This window comes from Epinephelus lanceolatus, chromosome 19 (assembly GCF_041903045.1).
Source record: "Epinephelus lanceolatus isolate andai-2023 chromosome 19, ASM4190304v1, whole genome shotgun sequence".
NCBI classification, from domain to species: domain Eukaryota; kingdom Metazoa; phylum Chordata; class Actinopteri; order Perciformes; family Serranidae; genus Epinephelus; species Epinephelus lanceolatus.
In genome coordinates, this window is record NC_135752.1 from 20,470,515 (window position 1) to 20,496,745 (window position 26,231).

General features: G+C 40.7%; 2 protein-coding genes across 6 annotated transcripts; both read left to right on the forward strand.

Moving 5' to 3' along the window:
* Positions 1 to 1,783: 1,783 nt before the first annotated feature.
* On the forward strand, positions 1,784 to 20,676 carry dgcr2 (DiGeorge syndrome critical region gene 2). 2 transcript variants are annotated; one of them, XM_033647078.2, is made up of 11 exons: positions 1,784 to 2,186; positions 9,431 to 9,463; positions 11,636 to 11,758; positions 14,161 to 14,247; positions 14,367 to 14,577; positions 15,521 to 15,597; positions 15,690 to 15,872; positions 15,977 to 16,180; positions 17,014 to 17,166; positions 17,636 to 17,872; positions 17,960 to 20,676. In XM_033647078.2, exons 1-11 carry the CDS (start codon positions 2,105 to 2,107, stop codon positions 18,190 to 18,192), a joined length of 1,623 nt encoding a protein of 540 aa, XP_033502969.1. In that variant the 5' UTR covers positions 1,784 to 2,104; the 3' UTR covers positions 18,193 to 20,676. The 2 variants fall into 2 exon arrangements, with proteins under 2 accessions (XP_033502969.1, XP_033502971.1); XM_033647080.2 differs by lacking the exon at positions 9,431 to 9,463 and having other exon boundaries at positions 1,831 to 2,186.
* A 1,449-nt stretch (positions 20,677 to 22,125) lies between these two features.
* Positions 22,126 to 25,726, forward strand: car15 (carbonic anhydrase 15). Of its 4 annotated transcripts, XM_033646544.2 has the most exons (8): positions 22,126 to 22,323; positions 22,451 to 22,480; positions 24,350 to 24,526; positions 24,596 to 24,741; positions 24,844 to 24,936; positions 25,016 to 25,082; positions 25,176 to 25,336; positions 25,430 to 25,726. In XM_033646544.2, exons 1-8 carry the CDS (start codon positions 22,272 to 22,274, stop codon positions 25,652 to 25,654), a joined length of 951 nt encoding a protein of 316 aa, XP_033502435.2. In that variant the 5' UTR covers positions 22,126 to 22,271; the 3' UTR covers positions 25,655 to 25,726. The 4 variants fall into 4 exon arrangements, with proteins under 4 accessions (XP_033502435.2, XP_078018174.1, XP_078018173.1 ...); XM_078162048.1 differs by having other exon boundaries at positions 24,350 to 24,741; XM_078162047.1 differs by having other exon boundaries at positions 25,016 to 25,336.
* Positions 25,727 to 26,231: the final 505 nt, after the last annotated feature.

A 26,231-nucleotide genomic window follows, 5' to 3' on the forward strand; every position in this document is an offset into this window, starting at 1 on the left:
AGTGGTGATTTATAGCAGCAGAGTCAGCGAGCATACCATATAATGTGGGCAGTGTTATGTACATAAAGCCTGAAAATGGCAGTTAAAGGAACAGTGCGTAAGATTTAGAGGGTTTTTTCTAGCATCTAGCGGTGAGGATTGTCGATTGCAACCAGCTTTATCTTCTTCAGGTTAAAATTCCTTCAGTGTTCATTGTTGAGGAGGGCAGAGGTCTTTTCCTGTGATTTAAACCGGTGAAAACAAAGAAGTTTCATGTTTTAAATAATCAGTGTTTTCCCAACCCTCTCGTCACAGAGGGGCTAGGCTACTGTAGAAACATGGCAGTGCAACATGGCAATATCGGTAGACAAGGACCCACTCCCTATATAGATTTAAATGGCCCAGTCTAAGGCAGTGGTAGGGAGCCTGCGTCTCTGAAGCCTAATGTGGCTCTTTAGCCCTTCTTCAGGGGCTCCTTGTGGCTTTGACTAAAAAAAAATCATATGGAAATGAACGACTTTTTTTTTTTTTACATTCAGATTTTCATTTGTTGTAGGCCTTAAGGAATTATGCATCTCTGCACAAAATAAAAATAAATGTTTAGACATAGACAACTAAAATGTGCATCATACATCTCCCCCCGGCACCTTTTACATACCTTTAGCAGTGGTTAGTCTTGAGTCACCCCAGCTAGGCTTGCTTTTGATTCCAAATCCAAAAAAGTAAAAGTGTTGGAGAAAAAATAGAGAATTCAAAAGTATGCAGATAGATTAATTTGCTTTTACCGTAAACTCCGCAAAGTTAAAGTCCCAAATAATCAATAATAGCCAACTGCAGAGTAGCCACCTTGTGTAAAACATTTTAATGAATGCTCATTTAGACCAGTTAGCAATATAGGCCGATTCAGACTTGATAAGCAGTGCATGTTTTGCGGCTCATTATTTTGGTGAAAAAGGGCTCTTCTGATAGTTACGGTTGCCAACCCCTGGTCTAAGGTAACAAAACACTACAGTTCTCATTTTCAGGTGATAATATTTTTAAAATGAAAAAACACAACATATAATACATGCCAATATCACCCCCTTAATTATACACACTGGACCTTTAACACATTGGATATATTTTCCAAAATGACTGCAGAATTAGCCATAAAGTTCCCTCAAAGACACAGACTCACTTATTATGATAATGGAAGTCTTGGAGTCTGACCCATGGGCTCACACACAAGGTCAAATAGGTCACACTGTCCCAGGAAGAGATGGAGGACCATGAAATGGAGCCAATTATATTTTGGGGAGAAATACATATTTATGCATTTTAAGTACAAAGGTTTCTCAAGGATCCCAAATCTCCTTTCATGACTGCTTTGGGTGAAATAACTTTAGTTGGCTTGGCTTTTAGAATAAATCCCTCCTTAAGTGGAGTGATGGATGATATAAGGTCACGTAAATTCGTGACCTTGAGGTTAACTATGTCGTTACATCTAATTATCTTTTTTAATTAGCACAATCACACTTGATCAGAGTCTTGTGGTGTGCGTGACCAGCGGATGATACACCGCCCTGTGTGCCAGCAGCCCTAATTGATAAACTGCGCCAGTCACCAGCGCCGCTTGTGTGTCCGTGCCATCCGCTCTGATATTTTGGGTTAGATTCATCTCATAACGATCTCCACACACACATACACTCACACACAAATAGAGATTGGTTATCGTGTGTCACACTGGGTATAAGCGGCTAAACTCCGCCCCGACAGCTCCTCCAGCTGATAGCCTGTGTGTTGAATGTTTGGGATTGTTGTGATGGGAGGCCGCAGCCATCTTGGATCAGCGCCGCTCCACACCGAGCAGCAGGAGAGGACGGACGTTCACGGCAGCGCCAGTTAGCTAACGTTAGCTGCTCGGCCAGGTTAACCACAATCCGCGTCGCTGTGCGGTGCGGCTATGCTTCACAGTAACGTTACAGACGCTATTTTTCTCCGTTAGCAGCCGCTTTGAGAGCATAAAAATGGGTACAAAGTGTGTTAAGCGGTTAACGTTATAACTCCGGAGAGGGCGGCGGCGGCGCAGATCCTCGGTATATTTTTTAAATTTCTGGATAGAGGAGTTACTATGAATGGAGGATAAATGTTGCCAAAGGCTGACAGCAGCAGTTTCGTCCTCTTCTCTCTTCTCTTCGTCCTCACGTTAACGGACCCACCACGGACAGGTAAATACATCCAAGTTGTTTTTGCTTTGCGTACACTCCCGTGGGCTCGGCTGGGAAGTGGGGGAAACAGAGATTACAGCTGTAAGCAAAGCGGCAGGTCAGGCGGAAAGGCCCGCTGGATAGACCAGGGACTCTTGTAGTTTTTAGACCGCTGCTCGGCTACTGCTGGGCGGCGTGGAGGACCGCCTGCCTCTCGGTACTGTAGCACCAAAAATATACAAGTTAGCAAACTAAAACCTGTATCAGTAATAATCAAGAAACGCTAAAAGATTTATACAGCCCACGTAGCTATAATATATCCAATAAAAACGCCAGTTTCACATATACACCGTTCCCCCTCTTTTCTAAGCTGTTTTGCACTTATTGATACAGCTGCATTGAGATATTATGCTGTAAAGATTTATTTATTACAAAATGTGTGTGTGTGTCTCAACTTGTATAAAAAGGCGTGTAAACAATTAAACCTAGGTGTGTTTACCCACTTGGTTTGTGTCCGCTTTAACGTGAAGCTGCAATTTGAAATGTCATAGATCCATGATCCTGCATCCCAAAATCTGCCTCATTGACTCATCCTTTTGTCACACAGTAACACATATCCCAGTGAATAACTAGACAGTATTATAATTGTCATGATGCTTTGATTATGCAGACACGAACCATGATTTAGGCTGTTTAAAACATGCAAAATTCCCCCTGATAAGCAAATACATAGTGTGTATGTTTGTAAATAATCAAGCCATCTACAGTACAGGGATAGGTAGTCATGTCTGGCACAAAATGCCCGTGTGTTATGATCCAAACCAAAATGATTTCATTGAATTTGCCTCAATTTATACCCTGTACTGCTGCTTTGAATGCAAACACTTTCACAGTCCGTCCCAGATTGCTTTAAGCGTCTAGAACATTAATGCATCTTGTGGTTTCCTTTAGGCCTGATCTTGTGATCCTGACAATCGTAAGGATTGCAGAAACTGTTCCAGTTCCAGCTATGAACAAACATGTTGTTGTTTGGCTTAATAATGAGGACTGTATTCACAGCACTGCATGATTCCTATAGTTCATTTGTGTTTGCTTCTTGAGCAGAAATTAAGTTGATATTAGGAGCTCCTTTGTGCTTCATTTGCTTTCAATTATAGAGTGTAATCAAGTGTAATTACTCATCTTTTCAAAGGTGAATTCATAATGTTCTCTAATGCAAAAGAGTGAACGCAGCACCTTTTTTTTTGTGAAAAAACAACTTCAGCCCTGGCATAATGCATTTGAATAGAGTATTGCCTGGGTTTGAAACCACTCCTAGTTGTTTGGGGGACAGTATGGCCTTCATGCCAAGCCTCCTACAGGGACGACTATCTGTTTTATCATGTTTTGCACAGGCTGTGTCACAGAGGGTGTGTTTTTTTGTAGAGCTCACTGGTACACTTCGAGTGCAGGCTTCCCAAAGCTTAATGCCCACAAGACTTGGACATTCATCTTAGGAATAACCCAGTTTGCTGGAGCGTAACTCAGTTTAAAAATGTTTGAGCAGGTGTGAGCATGAAACAGTTTTCATGTCACACAGGTAGGCTTCACTTACAGACGACATAGTGAGCCAGGCAACATTGTAAATGTAGTTGTGCTATTAACACTCTCCATCTGATCTGATGGGGAAATGAAACACGTTGGACATGCTTTAAATACAAAATATGTTTAGAATCACTGTTAGTTCTCAAGTAAGTCGCACATGCAAATAATGTTCATTGGTTACTCATGCATGTATGTTTTTTACAGTATTGCAAAAGTATGTGACAAATATAAAAACGGAAATAGATATGATCATATATATATTATCAGGTCAGTTTGGTGGCTCGGTGGTTAGCTTATGTGCATGTCAGTTATACACCACAGAGACATGCATATCACATGATCATAAATAGATTGTTAACCTGATTAATGTGGCCATTTCTTCCGTGCGTTTCACAACCTTTTGCCCAATGTTATTGCAGAAGTCTAGAAATGGGAGACACAGTAGATATGGGAACTGCTTCAATGCATGCTCTAAACATTTTTGAAGAACCAGTCACAGTTCGGTTGGGCTGAATATGTCGACACAATGAGGCTGAAATCTCGCCGCACGTTTCACACCGCCATCGACTTGAGCAACCCGTCCACTGAACTTTGTTTATCGTCTGTGGGGCTGAGCTGTCAGTGATAAACCAGCTGCCCGTGTAACACAATTTGTTCTGCACAAAAAAGTTGGCTGTAGTTTAACTTTTGACATCATCCATCAACAGTCAGAGGTTTTTGTTCACCTGATACCTCGCCGACAACTCTGCAGTTGACAGTTAGGTTGCAGCAGGCCAAACGGAGAAGACTTGAATAACAGCCACAGTGATGTACAGTTTCTGAAAGACTATTGATATAAAGGTGTGAAAAATGACTTGTGGGAAACACTCTTGTTGTTGATGTGATGGTGGTGGAAGTTATTGTGCTTGGTCAAATATCAAGCTAGGTTTATGTAGCCAGATTCCACTGTGACTGGTAAATTAATTTTTTTTTTTTTTTTTTTGGTAATCATCTTTGTGACAGAGTGCATATACAGTATGTAGTATTCAGCCTTCGACATACCGTCGTTATGTTTGACTGTCTAAAAGCACAAGGTCCATTGATTTTTGTATCTTTTTCATCATTCAGCTAATTGTGCCAAGGGGAACCTTGTAAAAAGCTGGGAGCAGAAAATTTACTTTCAAATGTTGAATAGCAGAGAGGTGTTCATTGGCACAATGATGAGCCATTTATTCATAAGTACAACATAACATAACTCTAATCCTTGAGTTGTTATTAGCTGTAAATGGTAAAAAAGGTGATCCACCATTAATGCAACTGTTAAAGGTCCAGCATGTAGGATTTAGCGGGCTATACTGGCAGAAATTCATATTCATAACTATGTTTTCATTAGTGTATAAAGACCTATAACGAAGAATCATTGTGTTTTCATTATCTTAGAATGCGCAGGTAAAACAACATACAGAATGGGTCCCCTTCCACAGAGTCCGCCATGTTGTTTCTACAGTAGCTCAGAATGGACAAACCAAGCACCAGCTCTAGATAGGGCCAATTGTGTTTTTGCATCAGCCACTGTAGTTCTTGTACTTGATGGCACACAAGAGAAGTTTCAGTGAGTTGATATTTGCAACTTCACTGCTAGATACCACTAAATCCTACACACTACCAGACCTTTAAATAAATATTTAGTCTTTCATAAATCAAATTGGTAAAATAACATTATTCTGTTATTTTAAGAATAATCAGTTAGGTGCAAAGATGATTGTCTCTAGCCGCAAGAGTCTGTGAGTCAGCCCTGACCTTCCACACATTTCTGGCTCGAGAACAAGATGTTATCACCTTCATACCTGAAACATTTTGCAACATTTTGCTTATGCTGCTGTCCTGTACTGTCAAGCAGTTGAACGTGTATGTGGAGGAAATGAAAATGTTGTGGAAAATCTCAGGGGAGGAAGCTGACCGTGTCACAGGGCAGAGAGATTTCTGTCAAGCTGACAATACATTTGAAAGCCAAGGGTCTTGTACCTGAGATCCCACCAGCTGCCTGCAGATAGATTATGGTTTATTTTATGCTCTAGGTCAGTGAAAATCATCCTTTGTAACTCTGGAGCAGTAGAAATGACCACTCTTAATATTTTCCCCTAATACAGTTATCCTCAGTGCTACAGCTGTGTGTTTAGGAGCAACTATGTTTACAGTTTTGTATTGAAATTGTCATGTTAGTGCTAAAAAGAAGTGAAAGTGTCCGGTCTGTCAGACAACTCAAGGATTCATTTCCCAGCCCAAACCAAACAGCTATGTTTTTGAAAGAATAGGACCCAAAGTGCTTTCATCCACACCGTGTAAAGAAAATACACTGGTTTTAAATGTGAGGTGGTATAAAGAAAGAAAGAAATGCCCACTCACTTCCTCTAACAGTGAGCCCCAGTGTTGATATGAATCATCAGTGGCTGGGGATGATGCAGTGCGCTGTGTACAAGGCCAATTCACTGTGCCGTTATACTTCGGTGATACTGAGTTGGGGCACTCTCATAGTCTTTATTGTATTTTCCTGTCGGTTACGTAAGAGATGCAGAGGCTTGGGGTAGCCAGTGTTCACTCATTCATAGACGTGACATCCCAAAATCCAAAGCTTGTGTGAGAAATAGCTTTGATAAGAAACGATTTTTACCCTGTTTCCTTGTGGCCTTTAGTACTTCTCTATTTGTCATTCATCAATCATTAATGCAGGGATTCCCAGGCAGATGCATTACTGTATACAGCAGTAAGTGTACATGCATGTCAGGCATGTTCACTAGATCGCATTGGGCATGTTGTGGTACATTATGAGCCATCATCTTCTTCTAGTTTGTCTCAAAGCAAAAAAACAAAACCTCCCTATAAATGTGTGCAGTAAAATCTCTCTTATCTACCAAGCACGGAAGCATAGATTAGCTTTCAGGCAGCTGTGAACCACAGCAGATTCAGATACTCCATCCCAATCCCCAGGAAGTTCAGATAATGACGAGGGAAGTGCACTTCAACTTCGAGCTGATATAGAAGAGGCTTTTTTTAACCTGGAGATGCCCAAGCTGTGCCTTCAATCTGATATATCTGATAACCAAAAGTAGTAGGCTACCAGTTTCTGAATGATTTCTACTCTTGTGAATTGCCCAGCTGCAGTTATTGGAAAAGCACAGAAAGAATGAATTCTGATCTGTGCATGCGCCAGGTCTTTGTTCAAACCGCAGGCACCAGAAAGCACAAATCAGGCGTTTATTTTCAAGCCAAGTCTGCTTTAGATAAACATTCCTCAGCTGGATTAGGGCTTTGTTTGCTCGCTAGCCTCTCTGTAAGCTAACATAGCAAAGCAACAAGTCTTATTACAATGTGTATTATTGAAAAAAATATGTAAATTTTAAGTCTTTGGCTGTCAGAGGATTTCGTACATCACCATGCAGCCATGTACAAGCAAAGAAAAATGCTCACATCTCCCTGTGGTGTAGTAGTGTTTGTAACATGTGTCTTAAATATACAGGAGACACTAAATTTTCACATAAATATCCTGCAAGGACACTTAAAACAAGATTGACTTGACTTGTCATCTTTGAAAGCCATAAGCATTTTTTGCCCAGTCTATTATTCTGTATATGCATTAATTATTAACATCACATTTGGGATACGTGGTCTCTAATGTTATCCATCAATTTGACACATATTCAGGCTCGATCGGATCGATAATAATGCATCCAGTCCCAGGAGACTGAGACGGGCCTGTAATGCGTCTCAATCCACTTAGCATTAACTGAGACAAGGTGACGTCTGCTTTGTTAGACACCTTTTAGGCAGAGGGAAGACGATCGGCATTAAGGTCAACCTTAATGTTTTTCAGCCCAGATCTTAAGGTTTTTCGTCATCATTTATATTTGATAATAGCATTAATATAGCAGCAAACCTCTATTTGCTGTGTAAGGATATAGTGGAGTAATGGCGTCCTGAGCAGAGAATGAAGTCACATCACCTCTGTGTGTGTTGTAGTGTGAGCTTCTCTGTGTGGTAAGCTGGACATTTCGCGCGTGCATGTTATTGCATGCGAGTCCCTTTGTGTATCACACTGGCTGGCCAACTGCCGTTGCTTTGCACTGTGCTCATACAGCAGTTGCCACTGATATCGAGACAGCGTAGTCTTTGAAACGTAGTGCCCACCTTGTGGTTCCCCCCTGATTAACACTGTAAGCTCTGTTAGCACTTTTGCCATTGTTTAGTTTATGGAGTTAGCACAGTTAGTTGCTAGCCGCCAGCTCAGCCACCTGCATGTTGAGAGCCGTGTCCAGACTATTCGTATGCTCTTAATTTTTTTTCTTACATTTACCTGGTAGGGCAACTGGGTCAGAAATTTACTTGCCCCAAGTGAAAGTCTTTGCTTTCAAAGGAGTTTCGCCCACATCTTCAAACGTCACCCAAACTCCTGTTTCTAGGATAATTAAGATTCTCATTTGTGCTTCAGCTCATAAAATTTGTCTTTATCCACCACCATTTTCTTGCAAGTGCCTGATCGGTGCTGTGCATGCAACTCTTAACAGATATAAGAAAGAGGCAAGGTTACTTCCATCATCTGCTCTAGAAAAAAACAGTGGCTAGGTTTACTAACCCGACATGGCATTTTATTTGCCTAGGGAGGTTGGGTAATCCTCAATGTTGAGCCCCAGAGCATCTAAATTAACCATTCTGCTGGAGTTTCACACTTCTTAAACCTATTCTAATGGTGAAACGATTTAGGCCATCAACTACGACCTTATGTGGTGTTTGAAAAACAGGAAGCTCACCTCATAACTACACTGGCCTATATTTTAATTAACCTTGTTCAGCTTGGGTACATCCTGGACTTACAGTGAGCAGGATGTTGTGCAAAATGAAGTCAATAGAACCTGATAAGGCCAGGTTTGCGACCTTTGTTACAGGAGACCAGAACAAGGTTACATCTGGTGTAATGTGAGATTCCTGTTTTTGAAAATATGATTATCATGTTTTTTTGAAGGTCTGAACAGTCGTCCTGTTGGATTGTGTTTAAACCCAGGGAGAAGCTGCAGGTTAGGCTCTGAAAAGAAAGCAACTAGTGAGGCTGCACTGTGATTGTTAATATTGGGAAAACTTTTAATAACCTCTTACTTGTAGAAGTAAATCAGTCCTTTGCCATTTCAGTTTTGCAGTGTATTTCCAAGGCACGTACACACATTTGTTTTTATTCCAGGCTAATCATTAATGATTTGTGCAGCCGTCAGAACTGTAGTACAAATAAAGGCTGGTTTTAATCCCTGTATTAAAGTTCGCTGTAGGTTGTTGCTCAGTGGGATCATCAAAGCTAGAAGTCTGCTTTGTGTGTATTAATGTCACCTGGGTTAGTTGGTACACAGATGAAACAATAGTCACTTGAAATAGCTCCAGGCATTTTTTTTTTCTAAGTAAAAATAGTGTTGCCATATTTGTCAGGTGAGTGGGTGGTCCAGCTCTATTGTAGGTAAACATCACCACCTGTATCCAAGAACAGATGGTGTAATGGACCCTCTACTGGGCAAGCAACGGGGGAATCACTGAGCACTGACAAATGCCAGAGAGTTGCTGACAGTATAATTAATAGATATCCTTATAGAAAACGTATTGTTCCGTAAAAGACAACACGCTGACATACAGGATAGTCACTCTATTGTTTCTATTTGTTTCAGGTCCGCGGCTAGCTCTGGCAAGATTATTGTCAGGTAAGCATGCAGTGTATCTTTTAGTGTAGTGGCTGTCTGACATTTTTGTAAGATTATATCAGCAGCTCCTTAATTTTGAAACACAACTGACCCTTAAATATTTTCAGATGGTAAAGAGAAACCTCTCTTCAAAGAATATAAAGCCTGAAAACCACTGATTGTTTCATTATCTAAACATCTGTGCATTTTTTGTTTTTTACAATAGCAGAATTCCCTAAAACATTATTAAATCTGATTTTCAAAGTAACTTATCTAGTTTATATTTTAACTTTTTAAAAACAGCTTGACAATCGGTTTAGCTTTCTCAAATGTGATAAATAACATTAGCTGGTTACAGGGACCGTGTTTCTCCAGTCTGATTGAAATCATCTGATGAGAGATTTCAACTTAAATGTTTACATGGATGCTAAAGAATTGATCCAACAAGATGTGCGTCTACATGCCCCGAAGCTTTTAATCAGAACTTTTTTGAAACTTTTTTTAACTTGCAGTGTAACAAAAGGCTACTAAATCAAAATTGCAGAATACATTCATTAATCAAAGCTCTCACATAAGAAAATAGCACTAGCAGAGCACTAAATCAATCTAGTAGAAACAGCTGTTGCAACATGTCATTTCTGCCGCACTATGTCACCTAATGTTATCTTCACGTAGGGGGAAAATTTTGCAGAAAGAATTTTAATCCAACCAGAGAGAAAAGATCAGATTAAACGTTTACATTAGGCACTAATATTTTTTCAAATGAATAGATTATGAAAGGTTTACATCGCCCCTTTCAGCCTGATTGAAAATTCCCTCCAATCGAGACAGATTAGGCTAGTCTCATCCGAAAGAGGTGGTTACATGAGGCATTTATATTCTGATTGGACTATTGTTGTGATTATTAGTGGAATATTTGAGTCCATGTAAACAAGTTTTCTGTTCCAGAACAAAAACGGGCAAAAGTCTTTTCAGAGCCGGAGTCACTTTTTTTACGGTCCTACAAACTGTTGCCTCGGTGATGTGTACAGTATCTCCGTTGTTATAAAGAAAACTGCCGTTGCCGAAGAATCAAAGGGCAATGCATAAAATTTGCTCCGATGATAATGCAAATCCACAATATGTAACATTTGATATATCTGGGTGGAACAGATTAAGATAAATGATAGTGTGAGGTGAAATTGTGTCTTTCATACAGACACTCCTCTGGAAACGATAAGACATCCAAACGGGGTCTAATCACCTTCTCCTGACTCAACAGCCTCTGAATAATTTGTGCCTCAACATCTATGACTTAATTCTCAGAAGAACGCGCAATGTCTCTGCTTCCTGCTACATGCTCAGCAGGCAATCAGCCTCAGGCTTAGATTAAGCAAACCTGCAAGCCACAGAGTATATTGCCATAGTGACTCAAGGTTACGCTGAACTGGCTTTGTGAGATGGAAAAGTCAGAGTTTCCCTAATCTCAGGCTTAACATACTCAGAGTTTTCACTAATCCTGCTTTCTGAATAGGGCCCTGTTTGAGTCTGCTTATGGACTTGTTCCTTCATCGTGTAAGGAACATGGCGTGGAGACCTTCTTAGCACAGACTGTATTGCTGAAGGTTATTAACAGACAAAAATGTGAGTCTGAGGTTACCTCCTTCCAGTTGCCCTTATAACTAGCTGTTACTTGAAGACATGATTACAAAAGTCCTATTGTTTCATTTTCAGTGGTCTGACTTAGTAGGTTCACGTTAGGTTTCTCTGGATTACTATAAACATATTCAGTTACCAATGGCTGTGGGTTTTCTTTCCAAGCATCCTTTTTTAAGCTCTACCAATAACTTTCATGCCCTTCTATGCTTTCTCAGTATATTGAGTCAGCGAGACGTGGGCTAACATGCTGACAGGAAGTGTGTATATTTATATATACTGCTGATTAAGTTCATCTCACTGGTGCAGTGGTAGTCTTATTTGACCGTGATTTTCTCAGTTTGCACCCAGTCTCTATCAGGAAGAACACTGAAAATCAGTTTATGTATTTCATACCCCTCAAATTTTCACCAGAACACCATCTCTTATTTTATCAACTCACGTGGCTTTATTCAGTCCTCCGCTGGACTCTGACTCTAAATGTTTTTTTCTCCTGTTTGAAAAAATGGCTCAGTCACGTGCAGGTTTGACCACACGAACTCTCTTGTTGTATTTCAGAGCAGCGCTGCAGCCCTGGGCAGTTTGCCTGCCGCAGTGGGAAGATGCAATGTATCCCAATGTCCTGGCAGTGTGACGGCTGGACAGCATGTGAGGACAAGAGTGACGAGATGGACTGTCCCCGTGAGTATAGCTCACTTAAGCCCTTTTACACCCACTCTGTTACCTAACACCCATAACATGATTGATTTCTGGAAAGAATAGCAACACCCTGGACCTCTTTCACACTTGGACGATTCAGATCACAGCTGGATGGCTCTAAAAACAGGTGTGAATGCACCCAGAACGCTTTAGGGATCTAATCAAGCGACATCCAGAGATGCTCCTTGATGCGTGCAGACCACATATGAGCAGAAGCAGCCTGTAGTGTGAGCACAAATGCATCCCTGACTGAACTGAAGGACAACCCAGTCACATTTATAGTGTTTTAAACCCTGAGCACAGTTCAGTCCAGCTGGTTTACTTTACCAAACAGCTTGGATGTCGTTTTAACTCTGCAGGTACAAAAAAGTCCTCTTAATCCACCACAGGAAATCAAAATTCAAGACTAGCAGCCCCGGACTGACAGCGTCAGATGGCAGGGGGAGGCAGAGTTAAACTCTGAGTGGCTGCACATGTGTCTCTGTTTTTATTTACTGCTAGTTGATCTCTTCAACACTGCATAGACATTGCAGTGCTAAGCCTTTGACCGAAATCCTATTGTTTTCCCCCGTTAAATCCAGAGAGGCCTTATCCCCAGATCTCTGACCGCATAATAGGAATTATTGAAAGGATTGGGATCAGCATGTGACCTCCATACAGCAGTAGTCGTGCATGCCTTTGAGTTAACGTTGTACGCCTGCCAACAACACTGTATACTGATTAAGTTTATAACACAGGACTCCATTTATCCCTCAGCCAAACCACCATTTATAGAACAGGCAATAAAAGCAGGAGTTGTTTGTTAGAAGATTACCATTTGGGTTCTTGGGTTATTCGCCCATCATAAGTACTCCCCACAAATTCATACACAGTATGTTCAGAAGCAGATCTGCTGATTATTATCGGTATAAAAAGCTGAACATTATGTATTTACTCATTCCTTATGTGCTGAGTCGCTGCAGCTTCACAGAGGAAGGCAAGAAAAACCCAAACAAGGCTCACACATGCCTCAACGAGGGCTTATTGTCTGCTAAATCAACAGCATGCATGGAAATCAATGTTCTTGTTTGGGATTAGCTCTTTGTTGGATAGCATGGCAAGGTGGAGCAATTCCTCACGCTAAATCCAGCTAGACAAAATACCAGCAAAAACTGTCCAACCTTATAACGTCAATGCAGGTTCAAGAGGACAAGGTATTACAGTTTGCAACAAACACATGCTGTAGCAGACTGTACAAAAATAAGCAGGGGTGCAAACAAAAGACTACTTACATTAATGATGTACAATAACAACAACTTAAAAAATTGAAAGTAGTTATGTTTTCAGTTCAGCTAATGTGTTACTTTGGGGAGCTGAGTTGCTCGTTCTTCCTTCATAATTCAAAGCAGAAGAAACTCCTGCTATAGTGTACAATGATCTGTTTTTATAACCTGTAATTCCTGCTTATTGCCTGTTCTGTCTATGATAATTATTTCAATTAATCTAGAGAAAACTGAGCTTGTAATGCTATATAAAAATCACCTTTAATGATCAGCAGACAGCTTTCAGCACAGGTAATAATAATCAGCCTGCTTCTGTTCCTTTTTTTATTTTACTGAAATGTGTTACACTGTTAGTCTGTGTTTCCTTCTTCTTTTTACGTGCTGCTCTTCTTCCTGTTGATCTCTGAATATTTGATGCTGTATACTATGAAAAACTAAGGAAATGACAATTTTTTTGTCATGTCTAGCAACATATTTCTTGGATAAAACAGTGGATATGTTATAATATGGGAGATTCATTCTGGTGTAAATCAAATCTCGCCTTAGAAATGGGTCTAGAATTTGCTGTATGTAGACAACTAGACAATGCTGCCATTTTAGATTTGAATCACTGTAAACTCCAAGTGATACAAGAGGATACACTACTGCTTTAAAATAAACCAAGTAATGCTTTGGTTCTGCTTTTATCTTCCTCAAATTTCTATCAACTTCCTCTATATTTTTTTGAGTTGCAAAGACACATTTAAGTCTTGTCATAAGTAATGAACCTTGACACAGGAGGAAATGTTGATTCAAAGCACATTAAGTAAATAATAAGAGAGACAGTTAGTGAATAGTTGTCAGTGCATATCATTTTTCACAAAAAACACACACACACACAGAATTTAGGACTTGGAGTCACCAGGCAGAGCTGGTGCAGCACTGACAGTTCATCTAATAATCTATCAGGCTATCAGACAAATGAAATGCCTGTTTCATTACATCACAGGCTTTTAACAGGTTGCACAACACACACCAGTACGTGCGCTGGAAAAATAACTGGTGTTCCTTTTTAGTAACTAAATACAGGTTAGAAAAAAACTTGTCCACACTTCATGACCTGGAGTCTTTTTTTCCCTGCAGCTATAAAAGAGGAAAGGTTTCGTTTTGGCAACGGATATGACCAGGTAGAAGATGTCATCGGTGTGGCTCAGCCCGTGCGCTTCAACAGTAAGCATCTCACTTCACTCCCTTCAGTTAATTGTAGTTGATATTAAAGTTGTTGATCTGCATTATGCATTATGTGCACGCAGCTTGTATCAACCCCAGTGTTTCTCTTCCACCCACAGAGAAATGCCCCAGTGGGTGGCACCACTACGAGAAGACGGCCAGCTGTTACAAAGTGTACCTGAGGAACGAGAACTACTGGCAGGCCGTGGACACTTGTCAGAAAGTCAACGGCTCGTTGGCCACTTTTGTCACCAACGAGGAGCTGCAGTTCATACTGAAGATCGAGGTGGATTTTGACGACAAAGTCTGTGAGCGCAGAGACCAGTGCAAGTGAGTTCTTTATTTTAAATTTCACATCAGTCTTACAGTTTTTCTCTTTTGCTTGAACACATTTGTTCATTCAGAAGTTACATTTTCAAAACAATTCACACACAAACTGACATTTGCTGGCCAAACAAGCATATCACATCATGAACTGTTCATCTCTTCAAAGATGATTTTACTACAGATAACAAACCCTTGCTGCACTCTGCACCGGCACTTTTTAGTCTTTTTAAGATACCCTGATTAAATACTGTAGAAAGAGACTCTTAAGAAGGTTTTCTTCATTTTAGTACATTCATTATTCATTTTTCGTGCCTTTGGCTGCTTTGATCCATGCTTGCAAATAGCAGCGCAGAGGTGCCATCTTTTATAGTCGAATAAGTACTGATTGCTGATTAAAGAGTTGTGCAGAGGAGTTTCACACAGGCGCATTAAAGATTCATAATCATGCAAGCAACTTCTATCAGATTTGAATCGATGTTTTCATTTGGTTACACAGTTAATCTGATACACTTTGGGGTCTTTTAATGAGATCTGTGTTTACTGTTTGAGACAAGGGTGTGAGAAATGTGTGAAACTAAATAAAAAGTGTTAACACATTTGCAAGAAAAGGCTTCTGCTGTGATAGGAAGGTGATGATGAAGATCAAGTGGGTCTTAGTTTCATTAAGCATGTCTTAGCAGTTGAGAAAAACTGTAAGAAGTTAAGTTCCTTTATAGTTCGCAGTTTTCGTTTTTATGTCAAGTCTAAATATACAGTCAAATGTATCTGTGTGTTTGAGCAGAGGTTGGGAGTGAGAGTGCTTTGTCATAGGTTGCAGGCCATCTAGTGGCCAATGCTGGAACTTTAAATTGGTAGCTGGCTGATGCATACCCCCTGAAATGGACCTACTGACACAGTGAATTTATACATTGTTGTAGTTTGATTTGTTTGTTTGTTTGTTTTTAAGGTTTTGGGTGGGCTACCAGTATGTGATCACCAATCAGAACCACTCCCTGGAGGGCCGCTGGGAGGTTGCTTACAAAGGTGTGTGGCTTTATGGGCTTAAGAAAGTCGACTATTGCTATGTAACTTGTTTTAATGCTTAAAAATGTTTTGTCTTTTTTTTGCCTCAACAGGATCGATGCAGGTTTTTCTGCCACCTGAGGGTCTAACCAATTTTGGGGAGGCGTCTCCCACGCAGGACAACGTCTTCTGTGCCCAGCTGCAGCGCTTTCAGATCAAAAGCATGAATGAGCGAGGCCTGCACAGCTGGCACGCTGAGAACTGCTACAAGAAGTTCCCCTTCCTCTGCAAAAGGAGTATGTACTCAATTTGGCTTTTCCTTCCGAGCTGTGGAGCTATTAGTTTCCAGCCGTATAAGGGTTATTCTGGACAATGTTTCAATGTCATATTCTCCCAACAGGGCAGACGTGCGTGGATATAAAAGACAACGTTGTAAACGAGGGCTACTACTTCACCCCTAAAGGGGACGACCCGTGTCTGAGCTGCACGTGTCACGACGGCGAGCCTGAGATGTGTGTGGCAGCTTTGTGTGAGCGTCCGCAGGGCTGCCAGCACTTCCGCAAGGATCCTAAAGAGTGCTGCAAGTTCACCTGCCTGGACCCAGGTATTACCACATTCGCAGAATATAGAATTTGAAGTGGTTGTATGAGGTACTTATCCATAGTCAGTGTATTACACGCAATAGATGTTAGTCGATACGCCCCCAGTTTAGAGAAGCAGGCAGGAGTAGGAAGCTGTGCTGGGGGGCAGCAGCAAAATGTACTTTAACCACTTGAAAAAAAAATGTTAGTTTAAGTGTATGCTATATTTAGAATATTTTTATCTCTTGACCTTGCTGTCAGACAGCCCTTCCAACGGGGGACTGAAGCCGTTATATCGCTCTTGCCACCAGACTCCATTTACAGAGACAGTCATTTTAGCTTGCTGAACCCAGTGGCTGCTGGTCTACTGCTGCCTCGATCAGTTTGTTTGTTTGTGTTACTGTGTGATTTAAGCATATAACTTTAACCCGACTTTATAAGTTCCAAACTATCTTTAAGTATTTATTCTCTATGGTTTCTCTGAGCTCCTCACAGATCTACAGTTATTTTTTATTATTTATTGCAACCTTTGGCAAGTTTTTGCTGACTCTTTCAGTTAGAGTACTTTTTACACTTTTTGCAAGAAAAACCTTTGTTCTAAAATATCTGTAAAATACTGTTAAAAAATTAATCAGGATTCAGTCTAGCCTCTATTAAACTGAAGAGCTGGCATCTACCATCTACTACTAGATGCTTTCATGAACTCAATTGACACAACTCTTCACACATGAAAAATGCAGAATTCTTTTCAGAGCTAAGCCAGAACAACGTGTCCATTTCTCATACTCAAGAGCACCACAGAGCTCTCAGCGTGTGATACTCTTATTTTGTCGTTCTTTCCTCTCTTTTCCCTCAGATGGAAACAGCCTGTTTGACTCGATGGCCAGCGGTATGAGACTGATCGTCAGCTGCATCTCATCCTTCCTCATCCTCTCCCTGCTGCTCTTCATGGTGCACAGGCTCCGTCAGCGGAGACGTGAACGCATCGAAACTCTGATTGGCGGAAACTGTGAGCATTAAGCCTGTTGGACACTCACACATACTGCTCTCTAATTAATAGTAATTTGATCATGTAGTTTAAGGCTTTCTCATTGTAATTAGTCTCAGTTAAATTACATGCAGCACCAGGTTTTTATTTATATTAATTTCAAGTGCTGCAATACACAAAGCTTTAGTTTAATGTCGGTAAAAGTAAAAAAAGGTTTATTGGTGTCGACTTCTTAAGGCACCATGCTCTCAGTAAACAGTCATCGTTTATCTGAACAAGAATTCAGACTCCCTCGTAGCTAAAGAATGTTAAGGAAAACGTCTTGTAGAAACACTTATAAAAATTCAGTCGCATAAACCTCTCTCCTTTTTCTTGCACCTTACATTTGTGCTGTAAATGGAGGTTTCTTTTAAAAGGCTCATTTCATGGATGCATCATAAATGCAGTCATTTCACATCATCCTCTGTCTCTGTCTGTTTTTATTGCTCAGTGCACCACTTTAACCTTGGAAGACGAGTCCCAGGCTTTGACTACGGCCCGGATGCCTTTGGCACCGGCCTCACTCCCCTGCATCTGTCTGATGATGGAGAGGGAGGCGCTTTCCATTTCCAAGAGCCTCCTCCACCGTACGCAGCCTACAAATACCCTGACATCCAGCACCCCGACGACCCTCCTCCTCCGTACGAAGCCTCCATCAACCCAGACAGCCTCCTCTACGTGGACCTCGGTAGGCGGCAATGCTGTTATTCACGTATCTCATCATGTACTATGTTAAGCTCCCGTCTTCATTTCCTCTCTTTGTCATCACCTGCAGGACACAACGGGGTTTCCATGGTGCCGAGCCAGATGAACGCTATGGGAGACGGGCTTCAGTCCGATATTCCCAACGCCCCTGCCCCTGTGCCAGCCTCGGCGCCGTCCTCTCAGGAGAGGGAGGACTCCATAGATAGCAGCACCCTCCTGGTGGGGCCTGACACCCCGACAGATGGCCACGCCCCCGCTTCCATGCCCACGGACTGCGCCTCCACCCTCAGCACCGTAGTATAATAGGACTGTGGACGGACGGCGGGGAGCTGCATCCGGACATTACCTGCTGGTTGAGGAAGGTCATGAGTGCATTCTGCACCAAGAGAGGACGCAGCAGACGGTGGTGTCATTTGTCAAAGTGCTGACTGCAGGGAGTTAAAGTTTGTACAGACACATCAGAAGCGGCGTGCTTCTTTCAAGTGCAAGGATGCCCTCTTTCTGAAGACTTTCCTGCAGTTGGCCTTCTGAGTTTTTTTTTTTTTTTTTTTTTTTTTAAACACTGGCATCTGAGGGAGCAGAGCAGACTGTTTCTGTACAGAGAAAAAAAACACTACATCGAGGCTGCGAAGGCTGCACTTTTACTTCTAGCATCGACTAAGCAAAGCTTTTGAAACATCTCAGAGTTGGTCCGATTGGTCAAGAAGCCCTGATGTAAATACCCCTTCAGGTCTGCGCCGGTCAAATTTGTAATACCTGTGCGTCACAGTCCAGCACAAGGTTAAGAACGACAGACGGACAGTGACGCCAGCTATTGTCCCTTGTGCGTTTTTGTTTGCATCTTACTGTTGTTCAAACGGACGTATCTGTGTTGATCTGTCGGTCTCCAGGCTACAACAATGTTCTCATCGGCCCCGTCTGTCACGGCATGTCCCCAGATCTCGATTTCTTTCTTTCTTTTTTTTTTAAAGATATGTTTTTGGGCATTTTAGCCTTTAATTGTTAGGACAGACAAGTGTGAAAGGGGGAGAGAGAGAGAGGGAGTGACATGCAGCAAAGGGCCACAGGCTGGAGTCGAACCAGGGCCGCTGCGGCAACCATGGGGCGCCTGCTCTATCCACTAAGCCACCGACGCCCCCAGATCTCAATTTCTACTTGCTCATAAGAATCTACTGTGCCCTCACTTTCTTATTAGTCTGATACATGACGCTGTCTTCCAGGTTTATAGCGCATATTTGCAGCAAAAGTTTTGTAACTAAGAGGTTTAACCTTGCGAGAAAGTACGGTTAGTTTCCTGCTTGTAGGGGGTTTTTATTAGGTAATGCTGACACAAGGCATTATGTATCAAGGAATGTTGTGGTACTGATAAATATCTGAGTTTGTTATTGTGTTATTTTGATAATTTATGACTGCAGGCTGTAATCTTGATTGTTTTATTGTGGGATCAGCAAGAGGAAGCGATGAAGCTTTTCAAGTGTACGTGTGAAGACTAGGGAAGACATCCCTTTATTAAATTTGAGTCAATTTATTTGAGATAAACTGTTCCAATCATGAAGTGGTTTAATCATGCAGACAGTCCCATTGTTGTTACTTTATTATTAAGTCTTCGCTGCATAGTTGTGTATTTGCTAACTGAACCATGTTTAGTAATTCAGAGCTCAATGTTTTGCACGCTCATCCCTCGATTAAATCAGGGTTTTTGTTTCCTTTTTTTCGGGGGAGGGGAGGAGTTTGTCACATCTGGATGCTGCCCCTCTGTTCTTGATGTATTTGTATGTGTGATTCTTCACGCGATACATCTGTTATCTCAGTTATTGAGGTCGTTTTCAGCTACTGACGGAGCTGTGAGTCTTTTTTCTGTTGGTGTTGATGGGTCTGTTACCGTCCTTGTTTCTCAGTGGGATCGAAGTAAAACAATTGTAATAAAAGAGAAGTGTAAACTTGTATATCTGGAACTTGTTAAGACCCATTTTGTGGCGACAATCGCTTGATTTTACTCAAGGATGAATTTTACAAAACCTGAAGATCAGAGTCGACCCACAACCACCAGCATTCAAAACCGCTTTTGATCTGCCTCAAGAAAATCAGCTGTAAATGTGTGTCTGAATGCACGTCTGTGTATCTCATGTTTGAATGTACTGTATGTTTAAAACTTAACTTTAAAACTTTTTTTTTTTTTGTTTGTTTTTTGTGCTCAAGCTTACTTTCCCCATTTTTCTTTAATTTTCTTTTTGGCATTGACAATCCACAGCGGATTACCCAACAAACAAAATCTCATAAATTGTGGAAAAGAAGTAGCGTCTGCATGTGCGTGTGTGTGTCTGTGTGTGTGTGTGTAGGAGACAGTGTTCTGGTTTGGATTTTTCTTTTTCATCAAGTTTGTTTTGGTTTTATTTTCCAACCTGCTTTCTGGAGCTGCGGTGCATGTTTTTATCTTTTGGCATGCTGAGAGATTTTTCTTTTGATGGAAACATTTTTAGTCTGTCCTGTACAGTAGGTTCAAAGAAATATAGTTTAACATCTCCGTGTGCATCAAAAAAACCTGCCCATGACCCCAACAGCTGCATTTACACTGTAGTTTCTGTGCTAGACTATGGTGGTGTGACAACTAATTTTATTGGATTTGAAATGTTTTATGTATAATACAGCAAATGCTACATTTCATTGTCTTTTCTTTCATAGCCTTTAAATTTAAAACTGCTTCATTTTCAGTGGGGGGGGCTTGTGTTTTTCTGAGGTAGATGTACATCTAATCAAATGCCAAATAAATTGCACCATGAAGGACAACTCATGCGTCAGTGGGTATGAACACAGCATCGCACTGAACTCTATGTTGAACCTCATCAATTACGACATTTAGCCGCTCTGAGAGTCCTGCAGGAAAGTCCTCCGTCTGCACTGACCAAATGTCAAAGAGGATTAAGGCTGAGACGCAGGGAAATTCCCCCCCCCCCAGCAGTGAGATGGAGGTTGTAGGATAAATCCAATCCACAGCAATCACAAGATTCAAATAATTTAAAGAAAGCGGATATAGCGCACCTCGCAGTGACTCATAAGGCAGCAGGCGGGGCAGAGATAGCGATACCCTGCTGGAGAGCATTGTGGCTGAAGAAAAGAAGCTTTGTTCACGTGGGCCGTGTAGTGACAGAATCACATCATCTATTCCTGGATGGGAGAAATGAAGCTCTTAACGCCGTTCAGCCAAGACGACGGTGATTAAATTGTAACATAACTTTTTCATTTTTACCAGAACAGAAAATTCCCTGACAAAGGACCTAACAGAGACAAATAAATAACTAACTAAATAAATGATGTATAAATAAATAAAAAGTAAAAATAAAGTAAAATATAAAAAAAATCAAACTAAATAATTAGCTAAATATAAATAAAATATTTTTAAAAATATGTGTGTGTGTGTGTGTGTATAGATATATATATATATATATATATATATATATTTCTACATAAACAAAAATAGAGAAAAACAGATAAGTAAATAAATTATAGTAGTAAATAAATATATATAAAATAATTTAAAAATATGTAATGCATTTCTAAATACATAAAGAAAAAAGTCAAATATAATTGTAAATAATTAACTAAATATAAATTAAAATAATTAAAAAATGTAAATATATATTAAAATAAATAAAGAAATGAAAAGAAAGGAAGAAATAAGTAAATAAATTATAATTTATAATAGTAAATAAATAACTTAATATTTATAGAAAAAAACTAAACCTATCACACATATCTGAGGTTTTATAAAATTATAATCGATCTATATATAATACGCCCTTAACTCAAAGGGCTTTACTAACAGCTGCAGTACATTAATATTTGAAATAAAGAGGATGCACTTTCAGTACTTAAATATTACTGTGGTGGATAATGATTAACTCAAAGGGGAAACATTAAAAGCGTATAAAATGTTATTTCACACAGTGATTGGAGGGATTATTTTTTTCTTTAAAATTTGAATGTCTCCACATTATTATTTTTTAACTATTAAGAGAGTTACAGGTGTAAATTTCTACACCCTCCTTATATACAGCCATATATATTCCATCCCCTTCTAATTCAGTGCGCTACACATCCTCTGACGTTCCCATGAGATGAATGGCTCTTGTTGATGGTCACTGGGCATCTATGCTGGCAGCAGCAGGAGGGGGAGCAGGGGGTGAAGCTGTCCTGCATCAATGAGCCTGTTGATCAGAAAAGACCACTAGACTGGTAATGACACGCTTCACTGATCAGACCAGGAGAAAATAAAACTCAGCTTTCACCTCCAGCTCCTATTTAAGCACGACGTCTGTCACTGATCCGCAGTCTACCTCACATACCGACACCTGTCCTGAGTCACCGGGCTGTGGGATCCTACGATGATTTGGACTGCTGCTCTCCTCATGATTGTTATTTCTTACGTTAATTCAGGTGAGAGTCCAGCTCCAGTCTCAGATGGCAAAGACTGTATTTATTACATTTAATTTATAAATTCAAGCTGATTAAACAAAAGAAGAAAAATTATGCTTGCCAACATTTTGATATTTCTATATTCCAGACGACTACTGTTATGATGAGCCCCACTGTGGTGAGTAACTGATCTTATTTTATAACATATAGACATTTAAAGATTATGATCTCCTATTGAATTGTGAGTGGTCTTCATAATATATTATCAATGTGACTTCTTGGTACATAATTAACTGGCCTATGGACGACATTATACAGCTGAAACAGATTATAATTTTATACAATTAAAGTTCTGTTTCTAGCAGTTTTGAACTGTAGCTGTTAAAATGAGGCAGTGTCTTCTTGCAGCCTCTTCAGTACAATGTCTTTATCCTCGAACCCTCTCAGATTGTGTCATTTGAACAATTGTTTGCAAGCCTCAAGAGGCGAAACTGTCGAGTGCTTCACAAGAAAAAAGCAAAGATTAGAGAAAAGTCAGAAAAAGTAAAGAAGACAAAACCCACTACAAGGTCCATTTAGGAGCTGCTCTGGAGCTTTTGATTGTATCATGCAATCTTCCTCAACAGTTGGTTTGCACACTCTTCAGCTTGGAAACTGTAGCTGTTCACTTTTTGAAGGTCTGGTCTCAGAATCAACCACATTTTTGCTCAGTCTTGTCTCTGTTTCAGTCAAAGAGGACTTTAGATATTATTTTGTTTGTATTTGTTTGCTCATAGAAAACAAAGGAACACTCCCACACATAAAATTAATCTATCAAATGCCTTTTGATTATCTTATCAAGACCTGTCTCATGGTACCCTTACAGTTACACACAGTACATATATGGTAATCAAAGAGGTGACAGAAGAGGAAGCTTCATTGTTTTCTGTGGGTGTTTTTATGGAAATGTGGAGCTTTCAGAACAATCTGAGGAGTGCCCACTGTTGGCACGTTCCACATTTTATCATAAGTGTGTCATACAGTGTGGGACTCACACTTGTCTAGTCTTGACTTGGCCTCAACCCCATAAAGTGTTGGGCTGTGTCCGAACCTCCATACTGATACATATTGCTATTTAATAGGCTAAAACAGTATGTGAGATTTTTTATTATGTCCAAAACCTTAAGATAAAACCAATATATTATGGTGTTGGTGACGTGAATTGCACCATTTTGGGTGAAATGTTAGAGCATGCAAGCAATGGACACTACAGCGGCATAAATATCCCACAATGCAATGCAGTGAAGAACAACATTAATAACAGACAGTGACCAACAGCTCTGTAACGTCAATGACGCTTCCATTTAAGTGTATGTAAGAGTTGTAAGATTTTGCTAGGCGTAATATAGTTTTAAAGATATTTTTAAATTAGTGGTAGAGCTGGAGTTGGCACTGGTTACTGTGTCTACTGGTCTCAAACCAGCAAGGAGGCTCTCAGGAAGTGGTGTGGTAATCACAGCTTAGTGCGTCCGACAAGATACATACTACTGTTTATGTACACAAAAGTATGTTGGCCAATAGTATACACATTGGGTATGTAGCACAGAGTATGTGATTTCGGTCTTGGTCTTGATCTATTCTGGTCTTGGTCTGGGTTTAGGTGACTGCAACACTGCATGTCATGACTGAAAGCTCTGGAAAAGCTACTAAATGGACATTGCTGTGAGATTGTTTTGTCAGTTTCCAAGATCAAGAATTAACTTTCAGTCTTAAACTTTTAAGCCAACATGGACGAGAAGTCCTATAAGTCATAAAGTTGTTCGATAACGACTGAGAAAACTCCATCTGAGGAAGATCGTGTGATTTGATCAAAAGCTCCAGAACAGCTAGAAAATACACCTTCTGGTGGAGTTTAAGCAACATGTTGTACTGTTTCTGAGGTCAAGAATGAACTTTAGGATTCAATATTTTCTGTCTTTCCTGTCACAATAATCATCTTGAGATTAATAAACACATCTCCCGTTCGTTGGTGTATTTGGTTCTCATGTGGTTTCCCCGCCACCTTTAGATCCTTATGCATGGGGAGACATGTTCCCCTCCTGTCACCCTTTACTCGAAGAACATCACTCTCCCATTAATCTGGACTATCAGATGACCAGAAACGAATCTCTGGGACCTTTACACCTGGAGGGCTTCGATGTGACCCAAACGGGCCACTGGACGCTTAAAAACAATGGACACACTGGTAAATACACTACAGATACTGTCATGTTTGTTATTGTGTTGGCGATGACACGTTTGTGGTTGCTCTCAGTCATTCTGCAGGTTGGCAGTGGCATGTCAGTAAGTGGTGGAGGTCTTCCAGATGTGTACCACACCATCCAGCTGCACTTCCACTGGGGAGGCCTGGCCAAGAACGGCTCGGAGCACACGGTGGACAGACGCAGATACCCGATGGAGGTACAGTATGGTCAGTAGACAGCTCTACACTGTCACCAACCAACTGTTGCAGCAGGCTGGTTCAGTGCAGCCTCCCCTTATTGTCTTTTTATTTGATTCCAGATGCACATCGTCAACATGAAGTCCATCCATCCAAATCTGACAGCGGCCTTGGAAGATCCAACAGGACTCGCCGTTCTTGGATTCTTCATTGATGTCAGTTAAAATAAATTTGTTCTGTATATTCAAGCATTTGTAGCGTACAAATACATCTTGATTTTATGCTTTCTTGCAGGTTGTTTACGCAGACAATGTGCACTTTGGACTCATATCACAAAAGCTGTTCTCTGTGGCTTACAAAGGTTGGAGGACACTCGTAGAGAAAATTCTCTCCTGTCTGCTGATTGTGTTGTTTGTAACTCTGTTCTTATCACGGCTGTGCATCCTCCCTCAAGGCCAAACCACTAAAGTCAAGCCATTCCCGCTGATGAACCTTCTGCCAAAGCACAACATGAGTCAGTATTACCGTTATTATGGCAGCCTCACCACCCCTCCATGTTCTCAAGTGGTTGTATGGACTCTGTATGAAGTCCCCATCTACATTTCATGGTCTCAAGTAGGTCTTCTCAGTCTTTCTCTTTCAAAAACAACATATAAAAAGGTTTCCTGTGTGCTGCAAATAATCAGGGTTTTTATCTTTTCCCCTCAGCTGGCTCAGTTTACCTCCCAGATCTTCTCCACTGAGGAGGATGCCGAGCTGGTGACACCTCTGCAGAGCAACTTCAGACACATACACCCTACCTTCAGTCGCATCGTCTCCGCGTCCAAAGATGCCAAACTCCTCACAGGGATGGCCAGTCATCCGCTCAGGTCAGCTGTGTCACTGCATCTGCTTCAAATCGTTTTGCTGGGAAGCTTCATCTCTGGACTTTAGCGCCACGTTAAGTCCAAACCATGAAACACTGCAATGACGAGCAAAGATGGAGTCACTCAGTGTACCCCAAAATGACATTTAGATGTTTAGATGATGTCCAGCAAAAAAAAAAAAACTGTGAAGAAAAGTACTGTAAAATGTTTGTTACTAAATGTTTCATGATTGTGCCCCACTGTCTCTGCAGGATTAACTCCATTAGTGCATTCAAAAATGTAATAAAATACATCTTGTTACTAACAGGATAAAACAATGTGACTTGAGCATTGATTTGTGTTTTATGTGTGCATTTATGGCTGTAGGCCTGCACTCATGGCTTGTCCTTGAAAAGGTAGCCTACAATCCTAACATAGATGGTCTTTTTATTTGTTTTTGGTCAGACATTGTAACTCCAAAAATATAGAGTGCCCCAGGAATTAGTCCTTAACCTGGAAATGAGTTCCCAGTTCCTTCTTCCCAAAGTCAATATTTTTTTGAATGGATTTTTAGTTAGATGCCTGAAATAAGGTCTGTGGTTAACACAAGCTTAAGAGACTAACTCACCTGGTAGAGCAGGCATTCCATGTACAAAGGCTGATAC